The sequence below is a fragment of the Gavia stellata genome, chromosome 15 (assembly GCF_030936135.1).
Source record: "Gavia stellata isolate bGavSte3 chromosome 15, bGavSte3.hap2, whole genome shotgun sequence".
In the NCBI taxonomy this organism is placed as follows: domain Eukaryota; kingdom Metazoa; phylum Chordata; class Aves; order Gaviiformes; family Gaviidae; genus Gavia; species Gavia stellata.
In genome coordinates this window covers 21,895,136-21,922,576 of record NC_082608.1, presented here as the reverse complement: position 1 = coordinate 21,922,576, position 27,441 = coordinate 21,895,136, and the positions used below count along the sequence as shown (strand labels likewise).

At 48.4% G+C, this 27,441-nt stretch overlaps 3 protein-coding genes across 4 annotated transcripts in view; 2 read left to right on the top strand and 1 right to left on the bottom strand.

Annotated features, from left to right (window-relative positions):
- The first annotated feature begins 916 nt into the window (after positions 1-916).
- On the top strand, positions 917-4,730 carry PABPN1L (PABPN1 like, cytoplasmic). The gene is made up of 8 exons (XM_059825006.1): positions 917-936; positions 1,490-1,664; positions 2,192-2,300; positions 2,814-2,878; positions 3,356-3,462; positions 3,577-3,664; positions 3,785-3,930; positions 4,691-4,730. The coding sequence occupies exons 1-8, from the start codon at positions 917-919 to the stop codon at positions 4,728-4,730; spliced, it is 750 nt and encodes a 249-aa protein (XP_059680989.1).
- Positions 4,731-7,911: 3,181 nt separating this feature from the next.
- TRAPPC2L (trafficking protein particle complex subunit 2L) lies at positions 7,912-12,338 on the bottom strand. 2 transcript variants are annotated; one of them, XM_059824955.1, is made up of 6 exons: positions 12,305-12,338; positions 10,107-10,279; positions 9,005-9,092; positions 8,809-8,888; positions 8,508-8,510; positions 7,912-8,088 (listed from the first exon to the last, which is right to left on the bottom strand). In XM_059824955.1, the coding sequence occupies exons 1-6, from the start codon at positions 12,335-12,337 to the stop codon at positions 8,043-8,045; spliced, it is 423 nt and encodes a 140-aa protein (XP_059680938.1). In that variant the 5' UTR covers position 12,338; the 3' UTR covers positions 7,912-8,042. The 2 variants fall into 2 exon arrangements, with proteins under 2 accessions (XP_059680938.1, XP_059680937.1); XM_059824954.1 differs by lacking the exon at positions 8,508-8,510.
- Positions 12,339-12,438: 100 nt separating this feature from the next.
- GALNS (galactosamine (N-acetyl)-6-sulfatase) overlaps positions 12,439-27,441 on the top strand; it is a 46,133-nt gene continuing 31,130 nt past the window's right edge. Inside the window, exons 1-9 of the mRNA XM_059824725.1 lie at positions 12,439-12,543; positions 15,855-15,978; positions 17,225-17,299; positions 18,240-18,342; positions 21,226-21,369; positions 23,305-23,371; positions 23,488-23,615; positions 24,430-24,569; positions 25,779-25,882. Of these exons, the coding sequence (XP_059680708.1) occupies positions 12,445-12,543; positions 15,855-15,978; positions 17,225-17,299; positions 18,240-18,342; positions 21,226-21,369; positions 23,305-23,371; positions 23,488-23,615; positions 24,430-24,569; positions 25,779-25,882 (984 nt within the window). The 5' untranslated portion in view covers positions 12,439-12,444. The remainder of the gene's footprint in view (positions 12,544-15,854; positions 15,979-17,224; positions 17,300-18,239; positions 18,343-21,225; positions 21,370-23,304; positions 23,372-23,487; positions 23,616-24,429; positions 24,570-25,778; positions 25,883-27,441) is intronic.

The following is a 27,441-nucleotide window of genomic DNA, read 5'->3' as shown; positions in this document are numbered from 1 at the left end:
CCTGCCCGCCTTACCCTGGGGACGGGGACACCAAGGCACGGGGGGCCCTGGGGGGCTGGAAACCAGAGCCGGGTGGGCACGGCGGCAGCCTGCCCTGCCCCACCGCGTGGGTTTTGGGGGCCAGCCCAGAGAGATGACGTGGTAGGACTTTCCTTTGGCATGCTGTCCCCCCCCCTTGCTGTTTCCCGCTTTCTCTAAGTGTACTGTATGTTTGACCTGTGAAAGATGTAAACTTTATGATTCAGGTTATGTCTGTTCTTAACTCTGTATCTGTGTAATAAAGGCAATTTAATATCAAACAGAGGCTCCGTAGCCTGGGCTTGTGCTGGCTGCCCTCGCCCCCCTCTCCCGGCAGCGCCCTGCACCCCGTGCCCCCAGCGCTGGGGGGGGTCGTTATAGCCCTGGGGTCGGTCCCTGCCCCACATCTGGCTCTGAAGAGGGGTGTCTGTGGTGCGGGACTTTTACACTTGTCCCCAGGGAACCCAAAGGGATCTGCCTGCTGCAGACGCTGCACCCCTTCGGGGCGCCCCGCGGCTCCCCCTGCGCCTGGGGCAGCTGCTGGGAGCTGGCTGCGGTCCCCAGCACCACCAGCGGGGTCGGTGGACAAGGAGGGCCGAGGGGGTGTCCCTAAAAACGGGGGGCCGTGCTCCCGCCCGGCTACGCGTGTTGACCCCCCAGAGCACACGCCTGTTGCCGGCCCCGCCCGGGAATCGAACCCTCGGCCGCAGGGTCACCGCGGGGCGGGGCCGCCTCCCCCGCCCTGCCGGCACGGGGCGGGGCCTGGCGGCGCGCCCTGCCCTGATTGGCCCTTGATGTATGAAAGTGGCGCGCCGGCGGGAGAGGCGCACGTGGCGGCGGGAGACCCGCACGTGGCGCCGCTCCGCTGGTCCCGCCGGCTCCGCGGAGGGAGCGCAGCATGTTCGGGGGCCGGGCGAGGTGGGTCCGGGACGGGGCCCAGCTCGGTGGCAGGCGCTGAGGCTCCCCGGCCTGGAGCCGGGTCAGCTTCCCGCTCACGGGTGGGAGAGTTTGTCCCGCTGTGGGCTCAAGCCAAGAGCCCAGGGCTGGCGGGGTGAGGGTTTGCCTTTGCTTGGGTGGGGCAGGGTGCTCTGCCGCTCCCTCTGTGCAGCCCGGGAGCTCTGCTGGTGGGGCAGCTCCTGCTTCCTCTTCCCCTTCCCTGCCAGGAGGCCGTGACGCATGTGCCTGTGGTTTTCACCGGAGGGAGCTGCTTCCAGGTCCCCTCTGCAGCCCCCTGAGTCAGGAAGTGGCTCAGTATGAAGGAGAGACCTTGCAGTAGCCATCGCTCCTGCAGTTCTGGGGTCTTGCTGCAAAGCCTGCCTGGCAGCACCGAGAGCAAACTGCCTTGGTGGTGCCTGTTCATCCTTCTGCTGGAAGCACCCGGGTGCTTCTCCTGGCTGGCGTTCTGCTTTAGGTTCAATGTTAAATGGCTGTTCGTTTGTTAAATGGCTTTTTCCCCCCTGTTCCCTCCCAGTCCTCTCTTCCTGGACACTTCAGGGATCTGGTGGCAGGACCGGCCGTCCTTGGCAGCAGTGGAGGCGTCCTGGGACGTGGCAGAGATGGCAGCTCTGCAGAAGGCTGCAGAAGACGACTCGGACTTGAGCCAACTGGAGGGGGACAGGGTGGAGGAGCTGGCTGTGCCGGACCCAGTGAGTGCCTGGCTGAGTGTCGAATCAATTCTCCCTGTTTCTCTAAGGAAATGGGAAACTTTCTACACCTCTCTTCAAGCGCTTCCAAAAATTAAGACTCATCTTGGGCCCCTGATGTTAAAATCCTTGAGCTGAGAAGCTGGAAAATGAATTGTCACTCTCCTGCAGCTTAGCTTTCGCTGCTGAGATGTCTGCCTGGCTGAGCGAGAGTCAATGGCTCCTGTTTGTCACCAGCTTAAATCTCCGTTTCCCTCCGGCAGCTCTGGTGCTGCTGGGGCCTCTCTGCTGCAGCACACGCTGCTTCGCAGGCAAGCACGGGAAAGGAAATATTTCCTTCTTCTTTCTCCCAGTGGAGCTGGGAGCTGAACTCCCCTTTGTGGGACAGGCTCTTGTCCCCAGCACGGGAGGGCACTGCTGGTGGAGGTGTGTGCTGTCCAGCACTGCGACGTGCCACCCCAGGGTGGGGAGCGGGGTCGGGGTGTCCCTGCTCCGTGTGTTGCTCATGCGAGTCTTGGTTTGGCTTTCAGGAGCTGGAAGCCATCAAAGCCAGAGTGCGGGAGATGGAGAAGGAGGATGAGAGGCTGAAGGAGTTGCAGCTGGAAGCTGAGAGCCGCCTCATCATGAGCTCGGAGGCAGGTACGGGCTGTCCCTGGGTGCTGCTGTCCCCCCCGCCCAGGGACACCTCTGGGGCACAGGGTGACGATCGGAGCCGGAGTATGTGGCTCTGCCTCTCCTGGCAGCCTGGGGCTGGACATGTAAGGTGGGTGAGGGATGGGGTCCCAGGGATGGCATGGTGCTAATGCAGGTTATATCCACTCTTACCTCCTACCTTTGCAGGCCAAGATGCAGTAAATTAATTTAATTAAATTTAATTCATTTGAGTAATTAAGTTTAGCACCAACAGCCCCAATAGAGCAGTCACCCTGTGGGGTTTTTTTTTTGTGAAGAGAGAGGGGGCAAAGGGATGGAGGAGGAGGTAGCAGTGTGGGGATTTAGGTATGTCTGGATGTCACTGGGGACCGGGGGAGCTTTGCAGTGTGTCAGCTCGGTGGCGGCTGTGCGGGAGCAGACCTGCACGGACAGACGTCCCTCTGCAAGAGGGCTCCTGCCACTCTGTCCAGCACCACAAGGCAGCCCTCGTCTCTGCAGGTCTCTTCCCAAAGACGACCGAGGAGAAGATTGAGGTTGACCAGCGATCCATCTACGTGGGCAATGTAAGTGGGAGGCCCTGGAGCAGAGCCCACCTCGCTGCTCCTTGCCCAGCTGGACGTATGTCCGAGATCCCTAGCACGGGGGCCCGTCTGCACCCCACCGAAGGCTTGGCTGGTCCCATCCCAAATGCTTCTCCTCTGCCAAGCCCAGACTGGGAATGTGGCTTAGCATCTGCCCGTGATCCTCAGCCACTTGCAGATAATCTGTTACAAGCGTCAGCTCCCCAAAATACCCCGCTGGAAGCTGCAGGTTGTGCAGCATTGCTTGTTCCCTCAAAGCAGGGGGGGGCTGTCTCTTGGATGTGGGTTTCCAGGCTGGAGCATTCAGCTGGAAGGGTCTTGTGAACCTCAGGAGATGGTATGGCTGTGGTGGCAAGGTGTGAGTGGGGTCAGCTGGGCCCTTTGCCTCCCGTGAGGGGGTGCAAATGCCAGAGGAGGTGCTGGTCGGTGGTGCTGGAGGGGCCAGGACTGTTGTTGCAGGTGGATTATGGGGGCACGGCAGAAGAGCTGGAATCTCACTTCAACAGCTGTGGGCAGATCAACCGAGTGACCATCCTCTGCGACAAGTTTTCGGGGCATCCCAAAGGGTCAGTGCTGTGCGCAGGGGCTGGGCTGGGGTGTCGAGCGCGCTGCTCTGTGCTCCCCAGCCTTAGGGAGCAGTGGGGTGTCCCTGGGGCTCTGCTCACCCTGTCCTCTTGCAGGTATGCCTACATAGAGTTCGAGGAGAAGAGCTCTGTGAAGGCTGCAGTGGAGCTGGACGAGAGTGTGTTCAGAGGCCGTGTCATTAAGGTAAGAGCTGGATGAGGCCTTGGGGTGCTGCATCCATCCCTCCTTCCCAGCCCCATGTGCATGGGGCTGTGCTGAACCCCGGTGTCGGCGGCACTGGCTGAGCCACCCCCTTCCTTCCAGGTGCTGCCCAAGAGGACCAACATGCCGGGCATCAGCACCACCGACCGCGGGGGCTACCGGGGCCGCTTCCAAGCCCGGGGAGGGCTGGCCCAGCGGGGGGGCTACTATGGAGGGCAGCACCCAAGGGTGCGAGGGAGGACGTATAGGTGAGTGGCTGGGCAGGGGGTTTCCTTACATATTTGGGTCAAGCTCCCTGTGGAGCAGGGGGTCCCCAGGGTGGGAATAGCTGTTCCTTGCTCCAGCTGTGCTCAGCTTCTTGGCTTTGCACGTCCCACCCTGGCGTGGATGGGAGGATGGAGAAGGGCTCCGGCAGGAGTATCCTCCTGGAGACCTGTGCTAGGAATGTCTCCTGCCTGTCCTGTGCTGTTAGCATCACCCCAGTGTCTGTGGGGTCAGCAGGAGCCTGGCAGCTGGGACATGGGTGCCTTGGGGGGACTGTGGGCAGCCGGGAGGGGGTAGGACGGACGTGAGCAGCCAGCGATGGCACGGCAGACCCATCCATGCTGCTGTCCCAGCATCCCTCGCATCCCCAGCGCAGGCCCGGAGCTATCCTCCGGCACACCTCCTGCTGCTCATGCATCCATGAGCTCACTGTGGATTAGCCTCAGTGGCCCCTTCCACACTGTGGGAGGAAGTGGAGAGGAGCTTTAGGGGTGGAAGAAACACCTGGAAACTCGCTGCTGTCCCCCCCATCCCTGCAGGGCATCACACTCCCAGCCTGACCAGTCCCACAGCCGTGCCTGGCTTCGGGGCTCCCCTGTTTTTTGGGGGTTCAGTCTGGCTTAGCTGGGGCAGACGAGTGCGCCCCAGCTCTGGGAGGGGTGGAGGGGCAGGTAGCTGTGGCTTTTGGCATCTCAGCTGAGCAACGCCCTGGTGCTTTAGGATGCTGGTTTTGTTCTTGTTTAGGGGTCGGGCAAGGCTGCTGCCTTGGTATTTTCCGTACTAGAAAGGACTGGACTGCCCTGGTGATGCCGACGGGACTGAAATGAGGAGATGGGATTGGAGAGATTTAAAAACATGCCTACCCAAGCCAAAAAAAGATTAATTTTAAAATGCCATCTGCCTGGCCGTGCAGCTTACTGGTGAGGCAGCCATGTGCCGGGCTGCGGGAGGGAAGACGGGATCTGCTTCACCTGCATGTCAGCCTGATCCCTGACAGTGCCCCAGGAGGGGCTCACCTTAGCTTTGCTTAGGGGATTATGTTTTCATCGAGAACAGTCTCATTCCAGAGAACACCCTGTCTTGGGAAGGGAAGAGCTTTCCCAGACCGTCAAGTCTCATCCTCGTCCCATAGAAAAGGGCTGTACCGGAGGGGCTGGTGTAAATCTGGTTTGGCTTTTAGCTGTCCAAATGCCCTCCACCCCACGGCGAGGGTGGACCTGTCCTGCTCGGCATGTGAAGCACCCTCAGCTTTGCCAGATGTTTCTACAAGAGCTGGATGCTGCTTTTTCTTGCCCGTAAGAAGATGCTCAAGACTTTTCCAAAGACTGTTTTCTTCTCTACATCAGCGGAGAAAGTCTTGGGTTGCAGCTCTAGATCTGACTGCTGGGGAGCTTTTCCTTCATCGGCCTTGCAGCATTCTGGCCTTGCTCTTGGGAAGAGGATGGAGCCTAACGATGTGGTTTGGGTCTGGTTTTTAGCTTGCTGCTGCTGTGGTATAGCTAACAACCAGGGGAGGGAAAAGGCATCCCTTGCTGTTTCTCTGGAAGCCTCTGTATCTCTGTGGTGGTTAAACAAGACCTGGGTGTTCCAAAACCCTTCCCCCCCTTTATTTTGGAAGTCAACCCACCCACTCTTCCCCCCTCATGCTTTTATTCCAAAGCTACAGGGATCAAAGGGCACTGCCAACTCATCATTTTACTTTATTTCTAGCAGTAGCAGTATCACAAAATCATCTCCACTGTTGCAAATTTGGTCAGATCTTCCTCTTTACTCCCATCACCATTCCTGCTCCAGATCCCCATTTGGGGATGGCGTAAGCCCGGCTGAACTGGAGGGTCAGGACCGAAGCGCACCACAGGAGCTGGGTACCGGGGAGCAAGCGCTGCCTGGCACTTCCCCTTCCTGCTGATCTTGTGTTTATGAGCTCTGAAACCACTTGTTTTTAAAGGAAAAACTTTTGTGTTAAAAGAGGCAGGCTGCAAACACCAGCAGACAGCATTACTGTGTGAAGTTCTGCATTGAAATCAGGTTTTATTATGTAATTCTCACACTAATCTTCTGGGATCCTTGGTTAGGATTCCTCTAACCCAGATGCAACAGATGCGACTGACTCCTAAAGCAGCTTTTCACAGCTCAGGGGACATTGCCAGGCCAAAAATCCCACTGATTTTTTTTCTTTAAGATCTGAAGATTTTTTTTTCCAAGCTCGGGGCCTTAACTCTTCATGTTGTGTTGATTTTTGCACTTCTCCCAGTGTGGACTGTGCTGCTGAGGCTGGCCTTGATCCGAGCTACCCTTAGGCTTAGACTATAAAACTGGCTTTTCCTAGGGCTTTAAACTTCCCATTTAATAGCTTTGTAAATTCTTAAGACTTGATTTTTAACAAAAACTACTTTGGGGTGTTTGGACTCTCTTGTGGAAGAGGAAGTGCTGAGCTCCTGCCTCTGTGAGTGAAATGAGTGAAGACTTTTATATGAAATGTTTTGGAATAGCAGTTTACAGCTGTGCCTTGTTTAGATGGTGGGAGAGGCTCAAACACTTTCATCTCCCATTATTTGACAGGTTGTTGTTGATTAAATGTAGTTAAGTTCTGTTTCAGAAGGTATTGTAAATGTCACTTATTTTTAAAATAAATGATCCTGCTGTGTGAACTTCATCCGCAGTGAGACCGTGCTGGTTGTGAGCTGACACCCTGCGCTGACCTGGCTTTCTCCAGGCTTCTTGTATCCTTTGGAGCTGTGCAGCTATTTTTCTTTTGTATTTTTAGCTGTGTTTTATGTATCTTTAACTGATTAGGTGCTTGAAGCACAGGCTGCTGCCTGTGGGGCAGGAAAGACTTGGAGTAGAGGTGTGTGAAAAGCACCGAGTATCTGCTCAGTCCCTACACCTGCCTGTTACCTCTGCTGAACTTGCTGTAGCTGCACAGCCTTGCATAGTGTGAGTGTCCTGCACAAGTGATTAAGAAGCTGGGATGCTTTTCTAGTCTAGTTCGTATTTTTTAATATAAATACCTGCTATTGATTTGGTAGTCTTTAATTGGAACAGCTGCAGGGGGAGGAGATACTAACAGATTAGTTTGGGATGAGCCAGGCAGCTGTGCAATCCTGATGTCTTAATCTCTTGGTGTGGATTTATCCCAGCTGCACTACCTGTGCTCCCTGACCTGGGCTGGAAATGCTGTTTGCTGTGCCTGGCCTGTCTGAATGAGGCGCAGCAAAGAACGAACAGCAAATATTGTCAAATGTGAGTCACCCAAAGATCTTCCCCAGGAAGGCAAGATCAGTGCAGGGCTTGATCAGGTTCAAGGTGGTGCTTTGAGACCAGCTGTCTGCCAGAGCTTTCTCAAGTTCATAAGCAGTGGCTGGGGTTGCAGAGAAACCTGGAGCCTTCGACTGACTTGCAGAGCTTTCTCTTTCCAAGAACTAGTGGAGTTAAGTACATACAGATCTGAGTGCTAAAGAAAAACAGGACAAGGAGCCCAAGTACGTTTGAATTAAGCCTTGCTTGTGATGTTCCTGTCAGAATGACCAGTCCTGAGCAGCAGCAAAGGGGACTGGCAAAGAGCAAAAGGACTGCTGTTGCTGATGCGCTGCTCCTGCTTCAGAGGAACTGCTCTGGAGCACCAGTACTTCTGAGGAACAGTGTCACTCTCTGTGCCTCTCAGCTGACTGAAATCTAGGTTGACCCTAATAATAATCTCTTAGCTGTCTCTTGGGCAGCTGTGCTTGCTCTAAATCACAAGCACAGCAGGAACTGCTGTTTTTACACAAAGCCCAATTTCTACAGAACCACCTGAGTTGCACAGCTGCACACATTTCTGTAGGGAACAAACCTCCTCTCTGACACAGCTGACCCTCCTGAAGGAAGAGCTGGCTCTCACATGTTACCTGAAAGCATAAAGCTGAACAGTGACTTCTGTGCTATGCTCAGGCTTGCTAGAGTAGACATGCATGCAAACCTTGCAGGTGTCAAGTTTATTTTACATAGAATAAATTTAAAATATTACACAGAACAAAGACAATATATACATCACTTTGTAGGCACACTCCTGTACATGGGGAATGTTCTCAGCACTTGGATGAGAAGGGGCAGAGCCTCAGCACGCCTGCATCATCATGGAGTTCACCATATTATCAAAAGCCCTAGAGAAGGAAATGAACACAGAATATTCAAGGAAGCAGCTAGTTCTGCACAGCAGATCTCTTGTAACAAAACTAATGGCTAACAATGCCTCTTCCTGGTTAACAAGCTGGCTTTCCCCAGGCTGAATACATGGCTTCACTCTTTAACTACAGCATGCTCTGTTGAGTAAATAATGACTTTTAATTAAGCTGAAGTAATGACAGGTCTTATCCTGGCTGTAGACCTGCCTCAGCAAAGTGTAAAAGTTGTTCTTCCCTAGGCAATAGAAACTCTCAACATTATTAACGTTCCCTGTGAGATTCCAGATGAGAAATGGGGGGGACTGGCCCTGCACGTGAGGAATTGCACATGCTGAATGCCCATCTGTCCTTACCCAAGGATAAGCCCTGGACAAGCGCAGTTGTTCACTCTGTTTAACCTGCTCTATTTTTCTATGTTAATGCTCACATTTACCTGTGAAACAGGCAATTTTTCCTCCCCAAGAAATTTCTTTTCTTGAGCCAGTGTTTCTAACATCAGTTCTGAGGTGGGAGAGTCCAATGTAACTTCTGATGAGACTCAGAGTTTTCTGTTATGTGGTAACGGCCCAAAGACAACACAGCTGTTCTCCATTTAGGCAGTTAGAGCATGCACATCTCAACTGGTCAACCACAGGGGTTATGCTCTTAGACTGCAAGTTCCAGAAAGATGACAAAGATCAGTATGATCAGCTGACTTACCTGGAATGGATACGGTCCCCAGGGTTATAAAAAGGGTTACACATTATGTCCGTATATGAATTATGCAGCTTTCGGAACATCTGAAAAGGGATTGTAGTTTAATTAATTTTTTTTTTTGCTTCTCAGCACTTTATGAATAAGCGGAAGTAGCAAAAACACTGATGTGGCAAGTTGTGCTCTGATTTCCTGCACTTACGCTGCGGATCTCATTGTCTCGAAGTGCTGTGTTTGAAGAATCCACCACCATAACAAACTTCACCTTTGAATTTGTCACGTAGCCGTATCTGTGCAGCTGTTAAGGCATGTGCTTCTGACACACCAGAGCCTGGCAAAGCAACTCAAACAAGGCTGGAATGCACTCAGAGAAACAAGTTGAGAGGAAACATCATGTTCTTGCTGCACCCAGCACCTAACTAGGACTAGATGAGGTAAGCAAGACACTAGATTGCAGAACTGTATCCCCTTTCTACCTGACCTCTCCCATCTTTGATAACTTCAGGTCAAGCTTGCTCCTAGGCTGGCTGCTTAAGGCATGCCTTGCAATTTCAGAAGCAGCCTCCTGCTAGCTATTTTGGTGAGGGTTTCTCTCTTCTTAAGAACCGTTTCAATGACACAGCCACCTCATTTATTCTTGTTTGGGAGAGCACAATCACAAACCTGGAGATCTTCTAATATCAGCCAGCGTGACTGACCTGAGACTTCAAAAAATTAACAACCAGTTTATGAAAACCCAGAAATCAGGTCTGCTGGTAACTTCCACCTGCAGGATTCGGAGAAAAAGCCAAAGGAAGTTCAAAAGATCAACTTTATGACTTAAAAACACTAGGGCAGCTGTGGCTGTGGAGTACAGATTTTAGAGAATTCAGACCACAGACCTGGGATTCACGTACTTGACCAGAGACACCTTCATACTCCTGCTAATTTCACTGGTGTTATTGAAGAGTCTAAGCTTTGTTCTAGTCACAGTCAACTGTTTTAGCTAAGCAGGGAATAAAGGATCCAGTTTATGAAAGGTGAAGTCTAGCTGCACCGGACACTATTCACACATTGCACTCCCTCATGTAGGCTAAAGGTAAATTTTTCCACCACCTGGTTGGGCAACAAAGCAGCTGTTGAGCTGATGAAGGCACCAAACCTGAACCTCCACGTGACAAACCGGTCAGTGAACAAGTCTGTATCTTTTCTGCCCGTGTCTTTAATGCTTCACCAAGTAGGCACAGAGGTTTCCCACACAGAACCCCTTGCAAGACAGATCCTATAAATACAGGCTGGCATGCCAAAAGGCATTAGAAAGATACACCTTGTAGTCTTCAGTGGGGTAGAGGAGCCCTAAGTACAGTTCCCTCTGATCTACGAGAGCCTTGCCCATCGCAGAGATCTTCTCATCCACGACATCGAGGGAAGTGTGCACAGTGTAGTGGAACTTCAGCTCATTTTCAGTTGGAACGCTCCGGATGTAGAGGGGATAGTTCTGAAGAGGAGAATGAATGACAGTAACTAGCACCAGCCACTCCGCTGTGATGGCTGATGCCACGACAGTGCTTTCACGCCAAGAACTGATGCTGTTAGAAGTAAGCTGTTTTAACCATTTTACGTTCACAGCCGTCACAGCACAACCCCCCTTTACACCTTGCAGCACTTGTGGAACAGATCTGTCTCCATACTCCAGTGGCAGGAGAATCATGTGCGCAGGCACTGCACAAGGCTCAGTTCTCTCCACTGCTTGACCTGCCCCCTTGCCCCACCCGGGCCTGTTCCTAGCTCTTTCTGAGGAAAACCCCTCTCCTCTCCTGGCAGCAGGTCAGCAGGACACCGCAGGGCACCCTCGCACTGTCCCTGCGCTCACTGCCCCAGCTCCCCCTGCCCTGGTCCCAGCCTGCTCCTGCCCAGCCCACCCCTCCAGTGTCTGCCCTGCTCCCCCCACATCTGCCTAGGCTCTGCCCTGCTCCCCTCACCCCAGTTCAGGCCCCACAACCTGCGACCCTGCCTCAGTTCCCTCAGCCCTACCCCACAACCTCACCTGGCCCCACAGCCCCAGTCCTGCTCCCCTCCTCAGGCCCCACAGCCTGACACCCAGCTCTGCTCAGGCCCCAAAACCTCACCTGGCCCCACTGCCCTGCTCAGGGCCCACAATCTGAGACACTGCCCCGCTCCCTGCACCCCTACTCCACAATCTCACCCAGCCCCACAGCTCCAGTCCTGCTCCCGTCCTCACTCCTGCTCAGGCCCCAAAACCTCGGCCCTAGTCCTGCTCCTCTCACTGCTGCTTGGGCCCCACGGCCTGAGACCCAGCCCCTCTCCCCTCAGCCCTGCTCCAGCCCCACAGCTCCACCTGACCACCCTGTCCCCCTCAGGCCCCACAACCTGAGACCCAGCCCCTCAGCCCTGCTCAGGCCCCACAGCTCCACCTGACCACCCTGTCCCCCTCAGGCCCCACAACCTGAGACCCAGCCCCTCTCCCCTCAGCCCTGCTCAGGCCCCACAGCTCCACCTGACCACCCTGTCCCCCTCAGGCCCCACAACCTGAGACCCAGCCCTGCCCCCCTCAGCCCTGCTCAGGCCCCACAGCTCCACCTGACCACCCTGTCCCCCTCAGGCCCCACAACCTGAGACCCAGCCCTGCCCCCCTCAGCCCTGCTCAGGCCCCACAGCTCCACCTGACCACCCTGTCCCCCTCAGGCCCCACAACCTGAGACCCAGCCCCTCAGCCCTGCTCAGGCCCCACAGCTCCACCTGACCACCCTGTCCCCCTCAGGCCCCACAACCTGAGACCCAGCCCTGCCCCCCTCACCCCTGCTCAGACCCCACAGTTCCACCTGACCACCCTGTCCCCCTCAGGCCCCACAACCTGAGACCCAGCCCTGCCCCCCTCACCCCTGCTCAGACCCCACAGCTCCACCTGACCACCCTGTCCCCCTCAGGCCCCACAACCTGAGACCCAGCCCTGCCCCCCTCAGCCCTGCTCAGGCCCCACAGCTCCACCTGACCACCCTGTCCCCCTCAGGCCCCACAACCTGAGACCCAGCCCCTCAGCCCTGCTCAGGCCCCACAGCTCCACCTGACCACCCTGTCCCCCTCAGGCCCCACAACCTGAGACCCAGCCCTGCCCCCCTCACCCCTGCTCAGACCCCACAGTTCCACCTGACCACCCTGTCCCCCTCAGGCCCCACAACCTGAGACCCAGCCCTGCTCCCCTCAGCCCTGCTCAGGCCCCACAGCTCCACCTGACCACCCTGTCCCCCTCAGGCCCCACAACCTGAGACCCAGCCCCTCTCCCCTCAGCCCTGCTCAGGCCCCACAGCTCCACCTGACCACCCTGTCCCCCTCAGGCCCCACAACCTGAGACCCAGCCCTGCTCCCCTCACCCCTGCTCAGGCCCCACAACCCCACCTGGCCCCACCGCTCCACTCAGGACCCATAGCTCCACCTGGCCCCACTGCCCCTCTCAGGCCCCACAGCCTGAGGCCCAGCCCCGCTCCCCTCGCCCCCGCCCCACCTCCTTGGCGATCACGGCGATGCACACCGCCATCTTGTCCCCGCCTCCGCCGTCCCGCCCCGCCTCTCCCGCGCGTCACGTGAGGGGAGCGCGGGCAGCGCTCACGTGACGCGCGCTGGGCGCGCGGGGCGGCGGTTGCCATGGCGAGGGCGGTGCTGGTGCTCCTCTGCCTGTACTGGGCCCTGGGCCCCGCCGCGGCCTCCGCGCCCCCCAACCTCCTCCTCCTCCTCATGGACGACGTGAGTGGGGCCGGGGGGGGCCCGGGGGACGGGACACTTGTCAGTGGTGGGGGGACAGGGGCCCGTGTCACTGGGGGGAAGGCACTTGGGGGGGGTGACACTGAGGGGGTGTGACACTGAGGGGGTGTTAGGGTGGAGGGAGGGGACGTTGGTCACCAGGGAGAGGGGTCTGTTTGTGACCGAGAAAGGGTCTGGGTACCTGTCCCCAGAGGGGGGCTTGGATTCCTGGGAAGGGGTTGGTGTGTCTGAGGGAAATTGGGGCCTCAGCTCCATGGGGTGCTTGTTATGGGGTGTGAGCTGGGGGGGGGTGTCATTGGGGTAAGAGCGGGGCCCTCGAGGTGAGGCAGGGTCCCAGGGCTGGTGGAGGGGCTCCCGTGGTGGCCCACCCTCTCCCAAGCACTGGCGATGGGTGCTTGGCAGGGTATAGTTTGAGTGCCAGCGCCTTGTGGGCAGAGCTGCTGTCAGAAATGTTCTGCTGATGTCTGGGAAATTCGTTCATGGTGCGTGCACGGCACATCAGAGATATTGTGGTGGTGATCCCTGAGCTTGCAGGAGCATCGTGGCGCGTGGGCTGGGTCCAAAGCTGTACTGGTGCTGAGGCAGAGGCCTTTAAACAGAGGTTTCACTGAATTGGCTCCCCATGAGCCTTATCCTGCAAATTACTCTTTCTGGACATCCTCCTAAGAGACATCAGGGGCCGGTTTTGGGCCTGGCAAGACTTGTGTTTTGAGAGCGTGTCTTCTTTGCTTCTTTGTGCTCCCTAGAGCTCTGTCTCACTGGCTTCTGCGGAGCAGAGCTCTCCCTGATGTGGACGATCCCCCCTAGGTCGCACTTTCCAGGTTCACACATCATCCCTTCCAGGTGGCGTGGCCTCTGCGTTCGGCCGTGTGCTGCATCCATTCCCTTTGTCAGTAGGCCAGCACCTGTGGGATAGCACGTGAACAGGGTCTGTACCGTGACTCATGGTCAGAGGTCTTCAGCACAGTGATTCAGGCGCAACTCACGGGTTGATGTGATGATCTGGAAAAGTTTGATTGAAATAAGCAGGAATAAAGTCAAGCCCATATGCAAACCTCTTGGAATTGGTGCTTACACACCTACGTACCTTATCTAGAAGTCTTAATCATCTTATCTATCAGTTCGTTCATAATGACTGAGCAATTAACTCCACAGTCCTTGGCAAAGTATTCCACCGGCTGGTAAATGTTGAAAAACAGGGTGTCTTGATGATTTTCAAACCTCGATAGAATCATTCTGAAGTTAAGGCTTGGTTTTGTAGCCTACAAAAATAACTGTGGCAATATCTTCTAATATCAACGATGGATGTAGTTGTAGTAGCCCTGAATAAGATGCATCTACAAGCGTAGGCAAAGCAACCCCAATACATTTCAGGAAATGTAGAAACCCAAACTTGCCGCCTGAAAAACTAAACAAGAAGAAAATAAATTCCGCTAATTTTTGCTTTCTGAACTGGGGGATTAAAAAAAAGGCAATAAATCGTTAAAGAGCAGAGATAATCACAAATTTGTTTCCAACTAAAAGTCTTTTCACTTTTGCACCCTGTAGTGGTCTTAGCCACATGGGTAAGGAAATATATTCATTTCCAACACATTCAAGTTGCTGCCATCTTCCTGTTTTGCTTCATCTTTCAGGTGTGTTTGTAGTAGAAATGCGTTGTGTGCCGTTTTAAGCTACTCCAAAAGCTAATGAGGGTGGGTATGTGACTCGAAGGGTGGGCAAGGTCTTATCGCCTGTTTGGCTTCGTTCTGCCAATTCAACATGACTGTCTCGCTGTTGTTTTCATAGCATTGCCACACTCCTCTACGAGATAATTACCTTGTAAGCCTGGTTTTTCTGGCCAGTTGAGCCTCCGGCAGTCCATCTCAATTTTCCGTTCAGGAATATTTCCCCCCAAGCTGGCATTTGTAATTTTGAAGATGAAAGCTCCTTGGGACAGTCATTATCCCACTCTAGAAGTGTTGGTATAGCACGAGACGTGATGAGGCACAGATCCTGACTGGAGCTTCTGTGAACTATTTATTTATTTAATATGCTGTTCATTAAAAATACATCTCCGTGGTCTTTTTCCTTTGATCCTTCAGTAACTTCGGTGACTCTGTCACTGTGTGTGAATTGGAGCAACATGATAGTCTTTTTTTTCTTTCTTCCTTGATGATAAAGATACTGAAGAATCAAGAACTCGTGGGTGATCCCGTTGAATCCATTTTAATTCCTCATCCTAGTGTTAGGTGGTACCATTTAATTGCTCCTCGTGCAAACCTCAACAGCCGGCTCTGCAGCTCTCCAACGGTTTTCTTTTCCAGACTGCACCACTGCAGTGTAAATGTTAGACTCTGAAATGGGACCAGACAGATGGTTTTCTAAAAATCTCAATACATTACACCCTCCCTATCAGTTGCTCACCTGATACGTATCTGTATTAAAGAAAGCTATTGCCTTTTTTAAAGCATAATATAATCTCCAGCAACCATGGTGCCTAATTGCTCATTAAGTTGTTCCCTTCTAGAACCTTCTGTTTTAAGTCACTTACTTTTATTTGTATTATTACCAGTAATAGTTTTCAGCAATGAATGTAGACAACATGATGATAATTTTACGGTTCTCCTGGTGTGTGACCTCTCTGAATTAGGAGGAGGATGCAGGGTGAAACCACTGTCTTGCAACTAAGCAGAGTGACATATGATGCCTCTGGCAGGTTTCTCTCCAGAGCTTGCTTTCAAAATAAACACCTTCTCTCTTTTCTTGCAGCACTGCTTTTGAGTTTAGACCTTTTCCTTGCATTTCTAGTTACGTGTACATAGATAGATAGCTAGATAAATGCAGCAGGCTGAGATGAAGACCTGGGATCAACGGTCCAACACAAGACACGTAGCCAGGGACTGGTGGGTCAGACTTTGCAGCTGTACAACACTGAGCATATCATGTGTAACTTCCTTTTCCTCCCTGGTATGTGTGCGCTTGCCAGTCTTCAGGCACTTGAGTACGAGTGAAGGCATTAGGGTTCTTACCCAGTTCTGCTACAAGTGTTTTAATGCCTGTTAGCAAGTCATTTAATCTCACGTGTGCCTCGGTTTCCCATTTGCCAATGAAAACTGTAATAGTTCCCTGCTTCATGGGGTTGGGGAAGATCATTTTTATCACGTTTGTGAAGTACTCTCTAAATAAGGAGATGAGCACTATAAAGATTGAGAAATGAAGGAATACAATAAAAGTGTTATGTGGGCCCAGAAGCATTGTCATTGTGGAAAAGTAAAAGTACTTTTACATCTTTTGGTGTGTTCTTTTTACAGATGGGTTGGGGTGATTTGGGAGCTTTCGGAGAGCCTTCTAAGGAAACTCCTAACTTAGACCAGATGGCTTCAGAAGGGATGCTTTTCCTGGATTTTTACACTGCCAACCCCCTCTGTTCTCCATGTAAGTAAACTTGAGTTTTAAACTAGCATATAAGCATGCCACATTCTGAGAAGATTGGGACATTTGCCAGCATCTGACATGAACTAGCAACCCAACCAGTGATTACCCTCAGGGCAGAGTTTGGATTTGGTGCTTTGATCTTGCATTTTGCTCCCTTTTTATTTACGTTTTGATTGGAAAGCCTACAGTCTTCCGCTCATACAAAGCGCTGTTTTAGTGATCAAATCAGTCCAGCTAAAGGATTGTTAACAACATTACAGTTTAGTATTCTAGCCTCAGTCGTTGCATTTTTTAATCTTTCTTATTTTGGGATAAACAGACAAAGCAGTGTCTAAATCGTTGCTGAACATAGTTTGTATGTAGTTTGTCTGATTCGGTTGGCTTTGGTGAGACTTTCATGCAAGGAATGGCAGTAGGTTGTGTCCTGCTTCTGACCCTGGTGGCTTGCAAGATTCTTGGGGAAGGGACAAGAGATAAAAGAAACGTTTGTGTCTGGGAGACACAGATATTTTTATCCTTATTGGTTTTTCTGTGGGGTGGGTTTTTTTTTTTCTTTCTTTTTTCCTCAAACCTGATTGGCAGCCAAGAACTGAAACAAAAATGAGTAACAGGGGCTTTCTATTTGGGCTTTCATTTCGGATATCATTTGGCAGTGTGCTGATGATGTCCTTACTCAGAAAAGGCATTTAAAATATGCCGAAGTCCTGCTAAGTCCAGTGGTGGTACTGCATATGCTTAAAGTTAAATGTTTGTTTCAATGTTTCCTGCAGTCAGGGCCTGACTTTTATTGTCAAAGCTGGACAGCTGTTTCTTCACTATTACATGACTTTTGTTCAGGCAAGCTTGAAAACTTAGCCTTAACCATGTAATCAGTTTGTGTTACGATTTCCTCTTGCATATATACGTCAGGTATTCCTTTTAGAATTACTGAGATAGGAAGGAGGGCTGCTACATTGACTATTGAAAGTAATTACTCTTCAGCAGTGGGTAATTTAATAGAGGAGCCAAATTTCAGTCGGGCTTGTCCTGGAGTAACTCAAATGGTGTCATATCAGAACCTGCCTATCTCCACGGCTCACTGGAGAGGGGAGTTGCTGCCTGTTCTAATGTGAGTGATCTTAGTAGCTGGCTGTGGCAAAAGGACACTGACATGCTTCAGTCAGTGCACTGTCCTCAGCCTTAATATAATAATATTAATATTAAGCAGAGAGTGCATGTAAAATAAAACGTTTTTTGTTATTTGCAGCAAGGGCAGCACTGTTGACGGGCCGTCTCCCAGTCAGGAATGGTTTTTACACCACGAATGCACATGCCAGAAACGGTATGGGCTTCATTCCTGATTTGCCTTCCTCTCTTGATTTCCCTCTGTGCTTTGTAGGAAGTTTTGCTTTGAACAAAGGCTTGGCTCGGTGATCTTCCCCTATGGATCATCCAGAGTGGCACAAAAAGATTACCGTGTTAACTGCTGGTAATAAGCGTGAAATTTATTGCTTCCTCCTCATCAAGCAGAAAACCTCCTCAAATTAAGAGACATAAGCAAGGCTGGTTGATCCATTTGCTTCTGCTGGCTGAGAAGTGTTTCCTCTGGGCAGTCTAATTGGTGTCTGGTGAAAGAAAGTCACGTGGGGTGTATGTTAACACCCAGAGTAAGGAACAAGCTGCTTACAGTTTTATTCAGCAGCCAGTTTTCTAACCATTTCAGCCTTGGCAGTTTTATAGCACTGTTGTGCCCGTGGTGCTTGCAGGGAAGATTACCAGTTCATAACGTTTCTGGGTTGATTTTGGTTCCAGCGTGACAGAAGCCACGTGAGACCACGCATGCTTGGGCAAGAATCAGTAGCTATGTACTGATTCACACTGTGTATCAGCGAGCGTGCTTGGCTATCTCCGTCCTAACCAAAGTCACACCTTAGATTCTCAAGAGCCAGAGAACTGTGGACTGTGAGAGACATATAATTTCTTTCAGCTCTTGCAGTCTGAGCAAGTTTATCCATCATTTGATTTAGGAAAAAAATGTCTTCATTTTAGAAAATATAAAGCAAATTTGCAGGAGTAAAGGCAACTCCAGTGTACACCTAAAGCACTTGCTTTCTTTATGACCCCCCCCTTCAAGGGTCTCGCCTTCATTTTGTGATGGCAGCCCCCTTTAAAACTAATTGCTATTTCTGATCCAATAACGCTTCTAATGATGGGTAGCCATGAGCTGTTTGCCCTAATAATTTGTGAGAACGGGAAAGATTTTGTTTGTTTGTTTTACGCAGCATACACGCCACAGGATATAGTAGGAGGAATCCCAGACTCTGAATTACTGCTTCCAGAGTTGCTGAAGAAAGCTGGCTACATCAATAAGATCATTGGCAAATGGTAAACTTATTTTAAGTTCTCTTGCTTTGAGATTTCAGAATGCATGTTTATGTACTGTGAAGGAGCAGCAGAACAACCAGAACTGCAGGAACAAAACTGTTTTGAAGCTCAGATGTCCAAGTTTTGAAATCTGTGGTGGATCTTCCCCCCTGCTGTGATCAATTTCTGAATTGAGTGTTACCATTACAAGTACATACATATATCTTCATACAAAGAAGTTTTTTTATAACCCTTCAGCTCTTGAAGGGTTTATAAATATACATATATACACAGAAAAACCCCTTCAACTCTTTGTGCTTTCATCCATGTATCACACTACTTAATTTAATCAAAAAACACCAAGATGTTCTGTTGGAACTTGCCTTGAGCACCTACCTGCTTTTTATCTTTGGCCCCTATTATATGTTGGGTTTTTTTGTAGACTAAATATAGAGTAGACTACGTTGTGAAAGCTTCTTTTTGGGGGGATAGAAGTGTGTGGTGTAGAAATAGAGATGCAGACATCTACAGGGCTACCTTGAAGATTGTTCATGGAGTGTGGAAGGTCAGGGTGGATAGGGATAGACTTGACCAGGATAGCTGATACCAGGTGTTTTAAAAGACCTAGCGGGCTGATCCAATACTCTGTGAATATTGTCCTTTGGCTTGATGGACTTTCATGGAAGTACAGTATAATCTTTGTAGAGGATACAGAAGAACTTCTGAAAAAGGTGTTTTGTGATGTCTGCAAAGAATTGGAAGGGAAAAGCCCGAAAGGTATTTGGATCAAACAGGCACGGTGGAATTACCAGTGTGATAGTTCAAACTGGTGCATTTGTAACATTTGAATTTCAAATGTGCTTGTGGGCTGCAGTGGAATCCCATGAGGCCTGGGGAACAGTTGATTCACAGTTTGGAAGAGTGCTGTAATAAATAAATGCATAAATAGCAACTTCAAAACTATATAGACACCAGAGGAGTACTGCTTGGTTAACAGAGTAATTGTTAATGAAGAGACTTCGGACAGGAGTAGTATCGGGGGGGACACTGTTTAGGAAAGCAATGGGATACAATTTATTTAACAATTTTGTTAACAAGTTAGAGAAGAGTGAGTTTGAATTGTGGACGGATTCACCAGTGCTGCTGAAATTGGAAAGAAAGCAAACTAACCTAAGACAGTGAATTATTTATTACCACAAATCCAAACAGCAGAGTAGCCATGAAGAATCGGATCAGTGAACTGAATGCAATAAGATGCAGTTCAGTGCTAATAAATGTAAATTCATACACCCAGGGAAAAGAAATAAACAACGCAAATACGGATTGGTTCCAGGCAGTTATTTGGAAAACGGCAAATCTGGAAGGACCTGCAGCTGCTAGCAAGAAGCAGACTAGATCTGAATGTGCAGTGCACTGTCGCTATGCACCCGAGAACTGTTATCCTGGACAGGACTAGGGAGTGATACTGTACAGCAGCAGTCTCTATCATTTGTGCACACCACCTGCTTCCTAGAAGGGTGTAGAGAAATGCAAAGTGCAGTAGTTAAATTGGAGTCTCATCCTAGCCACGCATAGAATTTTAGGGCTTTGAAAGATTTTTAAGTTTTCCAGCAGAAGATTTTTATATCCTTTCAACATCCCTTCTAAAAACTTTTCAGGGTGTCCTGTGACAGTGAGTTCCACAGTTTAATTATATGTTTGCAAGTCAAATATTTCCATGACTGTTTTAGAATTTGTTGCATTTCATTTAATATCTCTCTATTCTTTTTGTGTTGCAAGAGGGAGAGAATAATCTACATCGCAGTAATTATTTGATACCTTTTTCAAGTCTCTTCCTCTGTAAGTTCTCTTAGGGCTTTCTTAGAATAAAATGTTTTTTCATGTCCCCTGTGGTAGAAACAGCTAGGAATAGCTTTGTATTATCATGTATATAAATGAGGAAAGGATAGAATCCTGCAGGTCAGACTTGTAGTTACATCACTGAGATATGATCGTAGCTGGAATGATGATTACTTTCTGTTATAACTCATTTTGGAATAGCTCAGAATAACACCATGGATCATTTTACTTCAGGTAATGCATTTTATGCCCCTTATGTTCAGAAAGTGTGCCGAGGGTAATGGCACAAAATGGACAGGCTCCAGATGCAGCCTTGAGAGTGGAAGCCGGAATGATTAAATAAACATTAAGCTAAAAAGATCCCCTTTAGAGACTGGGAGAGGGTGGGCATTCTGTATATTCAAGATGGTATAAATGGAGGAAATGAAGAATTTGCGGTACAGAAGTTGGAGATTAGAGAGGAGCTTAATCTTGAAGTTAAGGATGGAGAATTTTCAAGCTGCATGGAGCTGTCATCAGAAGTAGCTAAACATGTTTTATGTCCACACGTGAACGTAAAGAACTTGTTCTCATTTACATTCACGTCTCTCTGTACCATTTTGGCAGCGTGAATACTCCATGAAGGGAATGCAAATATAATGGTACCTTTCATGAGCTTTACCTTCTGTTTTTACAGCTTAGTGGTATAAAAATGACTTGTCATAGATCAGAATCCTTAAGTAAAACATTATGTGCGTCTTTGCAAAGGCTTTGGGCAGTGTAGTCCATCAGTACAGATCATTGAGACAGTGTGAGAGAAGACACCAATAGAAGGAAATAATGGAAAACAAAGATTGGACAGTAGACTAAAATGGGATACATGTAAGCACTGGAGTGAGTCTGCATGGATGTGCTTGCAACAAGTATGAGAAAGATCAAGACAATGCTCTGCAGTCATTTATTTGATTAAAATGCTTGAAGTTTTTCTTCTTAGGCAAAGATTGTTTTCTTGCATGCCATTCTGATGAGATTATTATTTGCTTCTTTGCAGTAGAATTTTAACTCATCTGTTTCTTTTGTTCCTAGGCATCTGGGTCACAGGCCCCAGTTCCACCCCCTGAAGCATGGGTTTGATGAATGGTTTGGATCCCCGAACTGCCATTTTGGACCTTTTGATAACAGAGCGCTCCCCAACATCCCTGTGTATAGGGACTGGGAAATGATTGGCAGGTAATTCAGCTACTTGCCTGGTAATGTTATTTTCTTTGCTTTCCTTGCTGACATTACGGTGCTGGAAGATAAGTGCTAGCACAGCAAACCCATTTCATTGAAAAGGGGTTGGCAAAAACAACAGCTGCTTCAGAATCAGAGTTACAGGCTCGGTTAGATGGGCAGTGATCTACAGGTACTTCACTCTATGCAGAGGACTTTTATAGCGTGTCAAGCATTGGGAATATCCTGCCTCATATGTGATCTGAGATGCTTACTACAGATTGCCCTGACTGTCCTGCAGTTCAGCAGTAAGCCAGTGCAGGAAAGATGCTTGTGAAAGTTAAATGAAACACAGGAACAGTGCTTCTGGGTCAGGCCCAAGCTCCATTTAATCTGTTATACTCTGCGATGACCACTGGTAGTGAATACTTACAGAAAGGAAGGGTACCAGAAAACAGATACGTGGAATGGTCCTTCTCTTGTATGGTTGTCCACCTTCCTAAACTGATGGTTGTATCCAGATCTTTAATAGCCACTGACTTAACTTCCATGAACTAGTCTTGTCTCTTTCCTAAACCCATTCATATTTCTGGACTCTACAGCATCCTGTGCCAGGATCTCATCTCTTGCTTTGCCCTCATACTTTAGAACAGGACTTTCCCTCTAGTCTGGGGATGGCCAATATCCAGCCTTACAAGGCCTGGGCGGTGGTTTGCATTGGAGTTAAGACAGAGTTAAGGGAAAGCCTTGTGGGAAAGCGCCCAAGGCAGACAGAAACAGGAAGGTATAGCTTGACTGTCAAGAGGTACATGAATTTCACGTCTAGGAGGGGAAGCGAGGATAGTCCTTCCTGGGGGAAGAAGAGGTTTTGAAGGTAATGCAGGCAGCAAAGCGGTATTCGAGCACTGTTGCTTGGGCAGTGCCTGCTGCTTCTCAGTTGTGATTGAGGCACTCTGACTTTTCCAGTTAAAGCTGAGACAAAACCGACCTACTTCTACGGTATTGACGCACCTCAGAGACTCGGCATGGTAGTTGACTACTAAACTTTATTCTAAACTCCCAAACCACTTTTTGTAGGAATCCTGTCTTCCTCATCTCTACCTTACCATCTAAATTTAAAGTTGAAGCTTGTTAAGTGTGAAGCTAGATGTTTGATTCTGAGGATTAATAAAGGTCTGAGTACCAAGGCCAACCTGCAAGTTGCGTGCGGACCATCTAGGGATGTGACTGCTCTACAGTGCCACCCTCCCAGAGATGTTTGCTTACCCCGTTGCGCCCTAAAGGCTTCCTGTGATGATTTCACTCCACTACTTCTCTTGGAAGCTGATTCCATTCTGTACTGAAAGACTTCTTTATTCCTTCTCTTCCTGTTTGTAATAACCTTTTGTCTGTTTGCATAACACCATTCTGTGCTCCAAGTCTGCAGTCTGTGCCATTCTTACCCTTTCACTTTTGTGCCTGGTATCATCTTATTTCACTTGCTGTTACTCTCCTGAGGGCTGCCCCCCACCCTTCTTTGCTTAATTGGTTTCTAAAGAGACTTCTAACATAATGTTTTCAAAGCAGCCCAAGTTCTGATTCCAGGATTGCTCTATTTCACTGAAAGCTGTTGTGTACTTCTGCAAATTTTACTCACACATCAAACAGCTCTATTGAAGGAGTAGTGGCATAAGATCTTTAAGCATACTACCCCTATTCTGATAAGTTAACAGTGAAAAGTCGGTGTCTCAGGTTTGTCCAAATCCTGCAGTCATTAATTTGGATCTAGCCATTTCACTGCTTTCTCCCTTAAGAAAAAATACAGTGACATTCTTTTTAATGTCTGAAGAGAATTTGCTCAGTAGCAACAGTGACCTGCTTGTGTAAGTAATGGGAGGGGGAGGGGAAAGCCTTTTTATGTTGTGTATTCCTTAGGACTGATTATTTTTTCTCTCTGATTCATTTTATCTTGAGATATTACGAAGATTTCAAAATTGATCTGAAGACAGGTGAAGCCAACTTGACTCAGATCTACCTGCAGGTACTGTCTAATTTAATACTGGTTTCTAAGCTGCAGTGACTTTATGCTGCTTTTTTTGGAGAGATTTAGATGGCAGAGGATGATTCTGTTAAATTCATTTTTATTGTTGTTTACAGGAAGCTCTCGATTTTATTAGCAAGCAGCAGGCCAGCCAGCAGCCCTTCTTTTTATACTGGGCAATTGATGCTACCCACGCTCCTGTTTATGCCTCCAAACATTTCCTGGGCACTAGTCAGAGAGGACTGTAAGTCTTGTTTTTGTGGGTGTTGGTTTGGTTGGGGTTTTTTTAATTAATACCTCATGCTGCAGAAACAGAAAACCTAAGCAATGTTTATTAGATCCAAGTATATAGATAATTTCTCAAAAGTGTAGGTGTGTGCTGAAATACGTTAGTTAGTGAGGACTTTGCCTAGATTGTTCTTTAATAATTTTGCTGTAATTTAAAATGAAGATCATGTGACTAAAATGGGGGAGAAGGGGGAGTCTAAGCTCCTGTGCCAGTTGTGTGAGTAATGAAGTGCTGTATGTGGCACAGATGATTTTTTTGGAAGGCTTTTGTATGATTAGTGCCTGTTTTAAAAGCCTGTAATTCAGACCAGCCAGTAGAAAAGTATGCATGAAAAACGCAATTTACAGGAGGCGAAGAGCTGTGTAGATACTGTGAGCCTTGCTTCTGAGACTGCACTTTCAAACCAGCATCCATAAGCAAAACTATGTTATTAGCTTCAAGTCTATGGCAAAGTGGCTTTGCCTATATTTGAGAACTTTATAGCTAAATTTAAATCAGTTGCTGGTCTCTGTCCAAGCGTGGCTCACATCTGAGCAAATTCTGACTCTTAACACCCGAGAGAGGTTGCTCTCTGCAGGTAGGAGGCATGGGTTTTGCAGTGACAATGGAAAACTTTATTACAGTACCTGATGTGCAAGATAAGTGTTTCTCTCTGCAGCACAGGTATAAATTACGTCCACTAAAAGCATTGTGGCTGATTGCAATGCATTATGCTGTGTGACACTTCTCTTTTGCTGCCTTTAATGTTTTGCATCTACTCTTCCCTCAGATACGGGGATGCTGTGCGAGAAATTGATGATAGTGTTGGAAAAATCCTGAAGCATCTTCAGAAGCTGGGTATCAGCGAGAACACTTTTGTGTTTTTCACCTCTGATAATGGGGCTGCTCTCATTTCAGCTCCTAAACAAGGTGAGTCTCAAATTAATAAACCTGGGCTGGGGTTGTGAAATCAAAGCTTAAATCTCCATGTCTGAGGGGGAAAGAGACCTGTACGTGGCGTTTTCCTTTATGTGGTTAGGAGAAGCCTCAAAACGCAGAGCATTTATGTTCAAAGTTAGCTTATGTTCATTACTTCTGGTCGGTATTGGATAGCCAAGGTTAGCCTTGGCTAAATGGACTTCTGGCCTAACCTGGTGTGGCTGTTCACTTTCCACTTTGTGCTCCACTGTCAAGGGGTGAATATTTTTTAATTTATTTAGGACCAGGCACAATAACTTAGCAGGGTGTTTACTCTCCATCTGCCAAATGCATATTTGAGCTTTCTGAGTAATTACAGACAGCTCAAGAACTCCTCCTTCTTTAACTCTCATGAAAAATATCAAGAAGAAAATGTATTTTTGTTACTTCACAAGTTTTCTTTTGTTTAAATGATTGTTCCTTTCAGAGTCATTGCAAATTGATTTTATAACCCACTCTCTTCTATTTGGAGGCAGGCTGTCTCGTGGTTATTGGACCACAGAGCAGGGAGTATCCTGAGTTCCGATTTCAGCTGAACTGCTGTGTTTGACTTTGTATGACCTGGAATCAGTTGCAAGACCTCCCTGTTTCTTCCTCAGAAAGCTTAGCTACAAGGCTGGGTTAAAAACCCAGGCATTCCTGCAAAGCACTTGCTATCTCTGAGAGTGAACATTCAGGGAATGCATGATTATTTTTCTCATTCTCATATCTGCATCTAATACTGCTCTGCTACTTTAAAAGGATTATGAAAAAAAATAATATTTCTGCCTGAAAGTGTCAGATTTCCTTTAGTTACAAACAGCACTTAACATCCTTAAAGGGAAGGAAAATGCCAGCAAAGTATTTTCTGTTTGTTTGGGTTTTGTTTTTTTTTCTTTGGTTGATAGCAAGTTGTGTTTAACTGTCACTTTCTCCCTGACATGAAAAGACACTCCTAAAATTTCATCATAAAGGGATATTTAAAAAAACCCAAACACAACAAAGAAACAAAACAACAACAAAAAGCCCCCCAAACAACTCTGGACATGTTATTTGAAGAAGCATTCATGCAGAAATGAAAAATAGATTTAAAACTAGCCTAAAAATTTCCTAGTTGACAGTGTCCCTTTGAAATATGATATTGGCATATCGTGGGTTTTATGGCTCCTTTCCTCTCTCTAGGAGGAAGCAATGGTCGTTTTCTGTGCGGCAAACAAACCACCTTTGAAGGTGGCATGAGAGAGCCAGCTATTGCTTGGTGGCCCGGACATATACCTGCAGGAAGTGTGAGTATCTGCCTTGAGCAATTCTGATCGGTCTTAAGTGGGCTGAAGTGAGTGGGGTGGTTCTTGCTGGGTTCAGTGGGCTTTGGATCAGACTTTTAACATGCCCAATGTGTCAGTCCAGACACTCGTCTGAATAAGGAGCTGAATGCTGCCCCTAGAGAAGGATGCCATTCCTGTTCGTTATTGCAAATTTGCATCTGGAGTGTCTATGATCAACACTTCTGTGAGCACCAAGCAGTCTGGCCTTTTTGTCTTCATGCTTTATTTAAACCCTTTACTCTTTTGGACCATAGTATTTTTAGTGGGTTACGTGTTTGAATAAATTGGAGAATAAAGACACACTGCTAATGTGTCCCCCAGTCTAAAGCAGGAGTGTGTTGCTCCCACACACTCTCTGTGCCCTGAAGTATCAAATTATTTGACCCTCACAGCTCTCGCTTTGGTGTTTGATAAAAGTTCCACTCAGGGAGGCCTAGATACCAGACTATTGCTCTTTCCTGCCTGTACACAAATTCAGATATGATCACTTCAAAATAATCCTCCAGTGGCACTACCAGCCTCTCTTGTCCCAGTTCTCATTAAAGAAAGATGCAATCAATTCTTCTGCAGGCAGGGTTCACAGTAAATAATACAGATTCCCTCCCCTCTGTGAGCATCTCTCATCCCTGAAGAAAGTGATACTTCATTAACTGGGCGCTGTGCTTAAGACTGCAAACTATTCATAAATAAAACATTTTTCTAAGTTACATTCCTTTTCGGTGGTTTAATTGAGTCAGGATAATGATAATTTATCGTTTATGTTTAGGAGGAAGCCGACAGATAGCTTAGATCTGGAGCTGAGGGCGGAAGGGTAGTTTGGTTTCATCATTTTTAAAGAGTTCACAAAACCTACTAGGGATGTTTTATTTTTTTTTTAATTTGAAATGAAAACAGTCTTTTTGTTTAAATTTAAACATTTCCATAAAGCCTTTACAAGCCAAGTACAACAGCCTTGGGCTAGCATATGAGAACATGAAACTGAAGCTGACTGTTTTGTTTTCCATGTCCAAACTGAATAATGTGCTAAAAGTAAACATGCATTATAAATGGGGACAAGTAAATACCAAATTTAAAAATTCTTTCCATTGTAGTAACTCTGAGGATAATTAAGAACATGAGTAGAGAAATCATTGTGCCTGCTTATTTTCTAACTGCAACCGGCTGGTACCCCTCTCACAGGTAGTCTTTTGCCTGTAGTGCAGCAGTGAAGCTTTGTGGTGCCAAACGTTCTCAGTAGCCTGGTGTGATGCGTGGCTTTCTGCTTGAGGCCACAGCTGAAGCTGCTGTATGAATTCCTGTGAACAATCATTTCTGTGCGGAGTTAACGTGTTTGCATAGGTGGGTGGACTGACTGAGGCCCTGCTGTCGTGAGCCTATGCATGCTCAGCGAGCTGGAGAGTGTGCTTAAGGCTTATTGGGGCAGGTATGCGCCCAAAAATCCCCTCCTCCGCCACTGCTGATATCATCCTTGGCACTTAAGCACATGCTTAACTTTAAATCCTTCCTATGCTGGGCTCCAA

Excerpts from the sequence above, each read along its gene's own strand:
- PABPN1L (XM_059825006.1), top strand. The coding sequence starts at position 917 with ATGTTCGGGGGCCGGGCGAG. Across the intron at positions 2,301-2,813 it reads CATCATGAGCTCGGAGGCAG|GTCTCTTCCCAAAGACGACC; the intron begins GTACGGGCTGTC and ends TCGTCTCTGCAG. Across the intron at positions 3,463-3,576 it reads TTTTCGGGGCATCCCAAAGG|GTATGCCTACATAGAGTTCG; the intron begins GTCAGTGCTGTG and ends GTCCTCTTGCAG.
- TRAPPC2L (XM_059824955.1), bottom strand. The coding sequence starts at position 12,337 with ATGGCGGTGTGCATCGCCGTGATCGCCAAGGAG. Across the intron at positions 10,280-12,304 it reads TCGCCGTGATCGCCAAGGAG|AACTATCCCCTCTACATCCG; the intron begins GTGGGGCGGGGG and ends TCTCCTCTTCAG. Across the intron at positions 9,093-10,106 it reads CCCACTGAAGACTACAAGGT|ATACGGCTACGTGACAAATT; the intron begins GTATCTTTCTAA and ends ACAGCTGCACAG.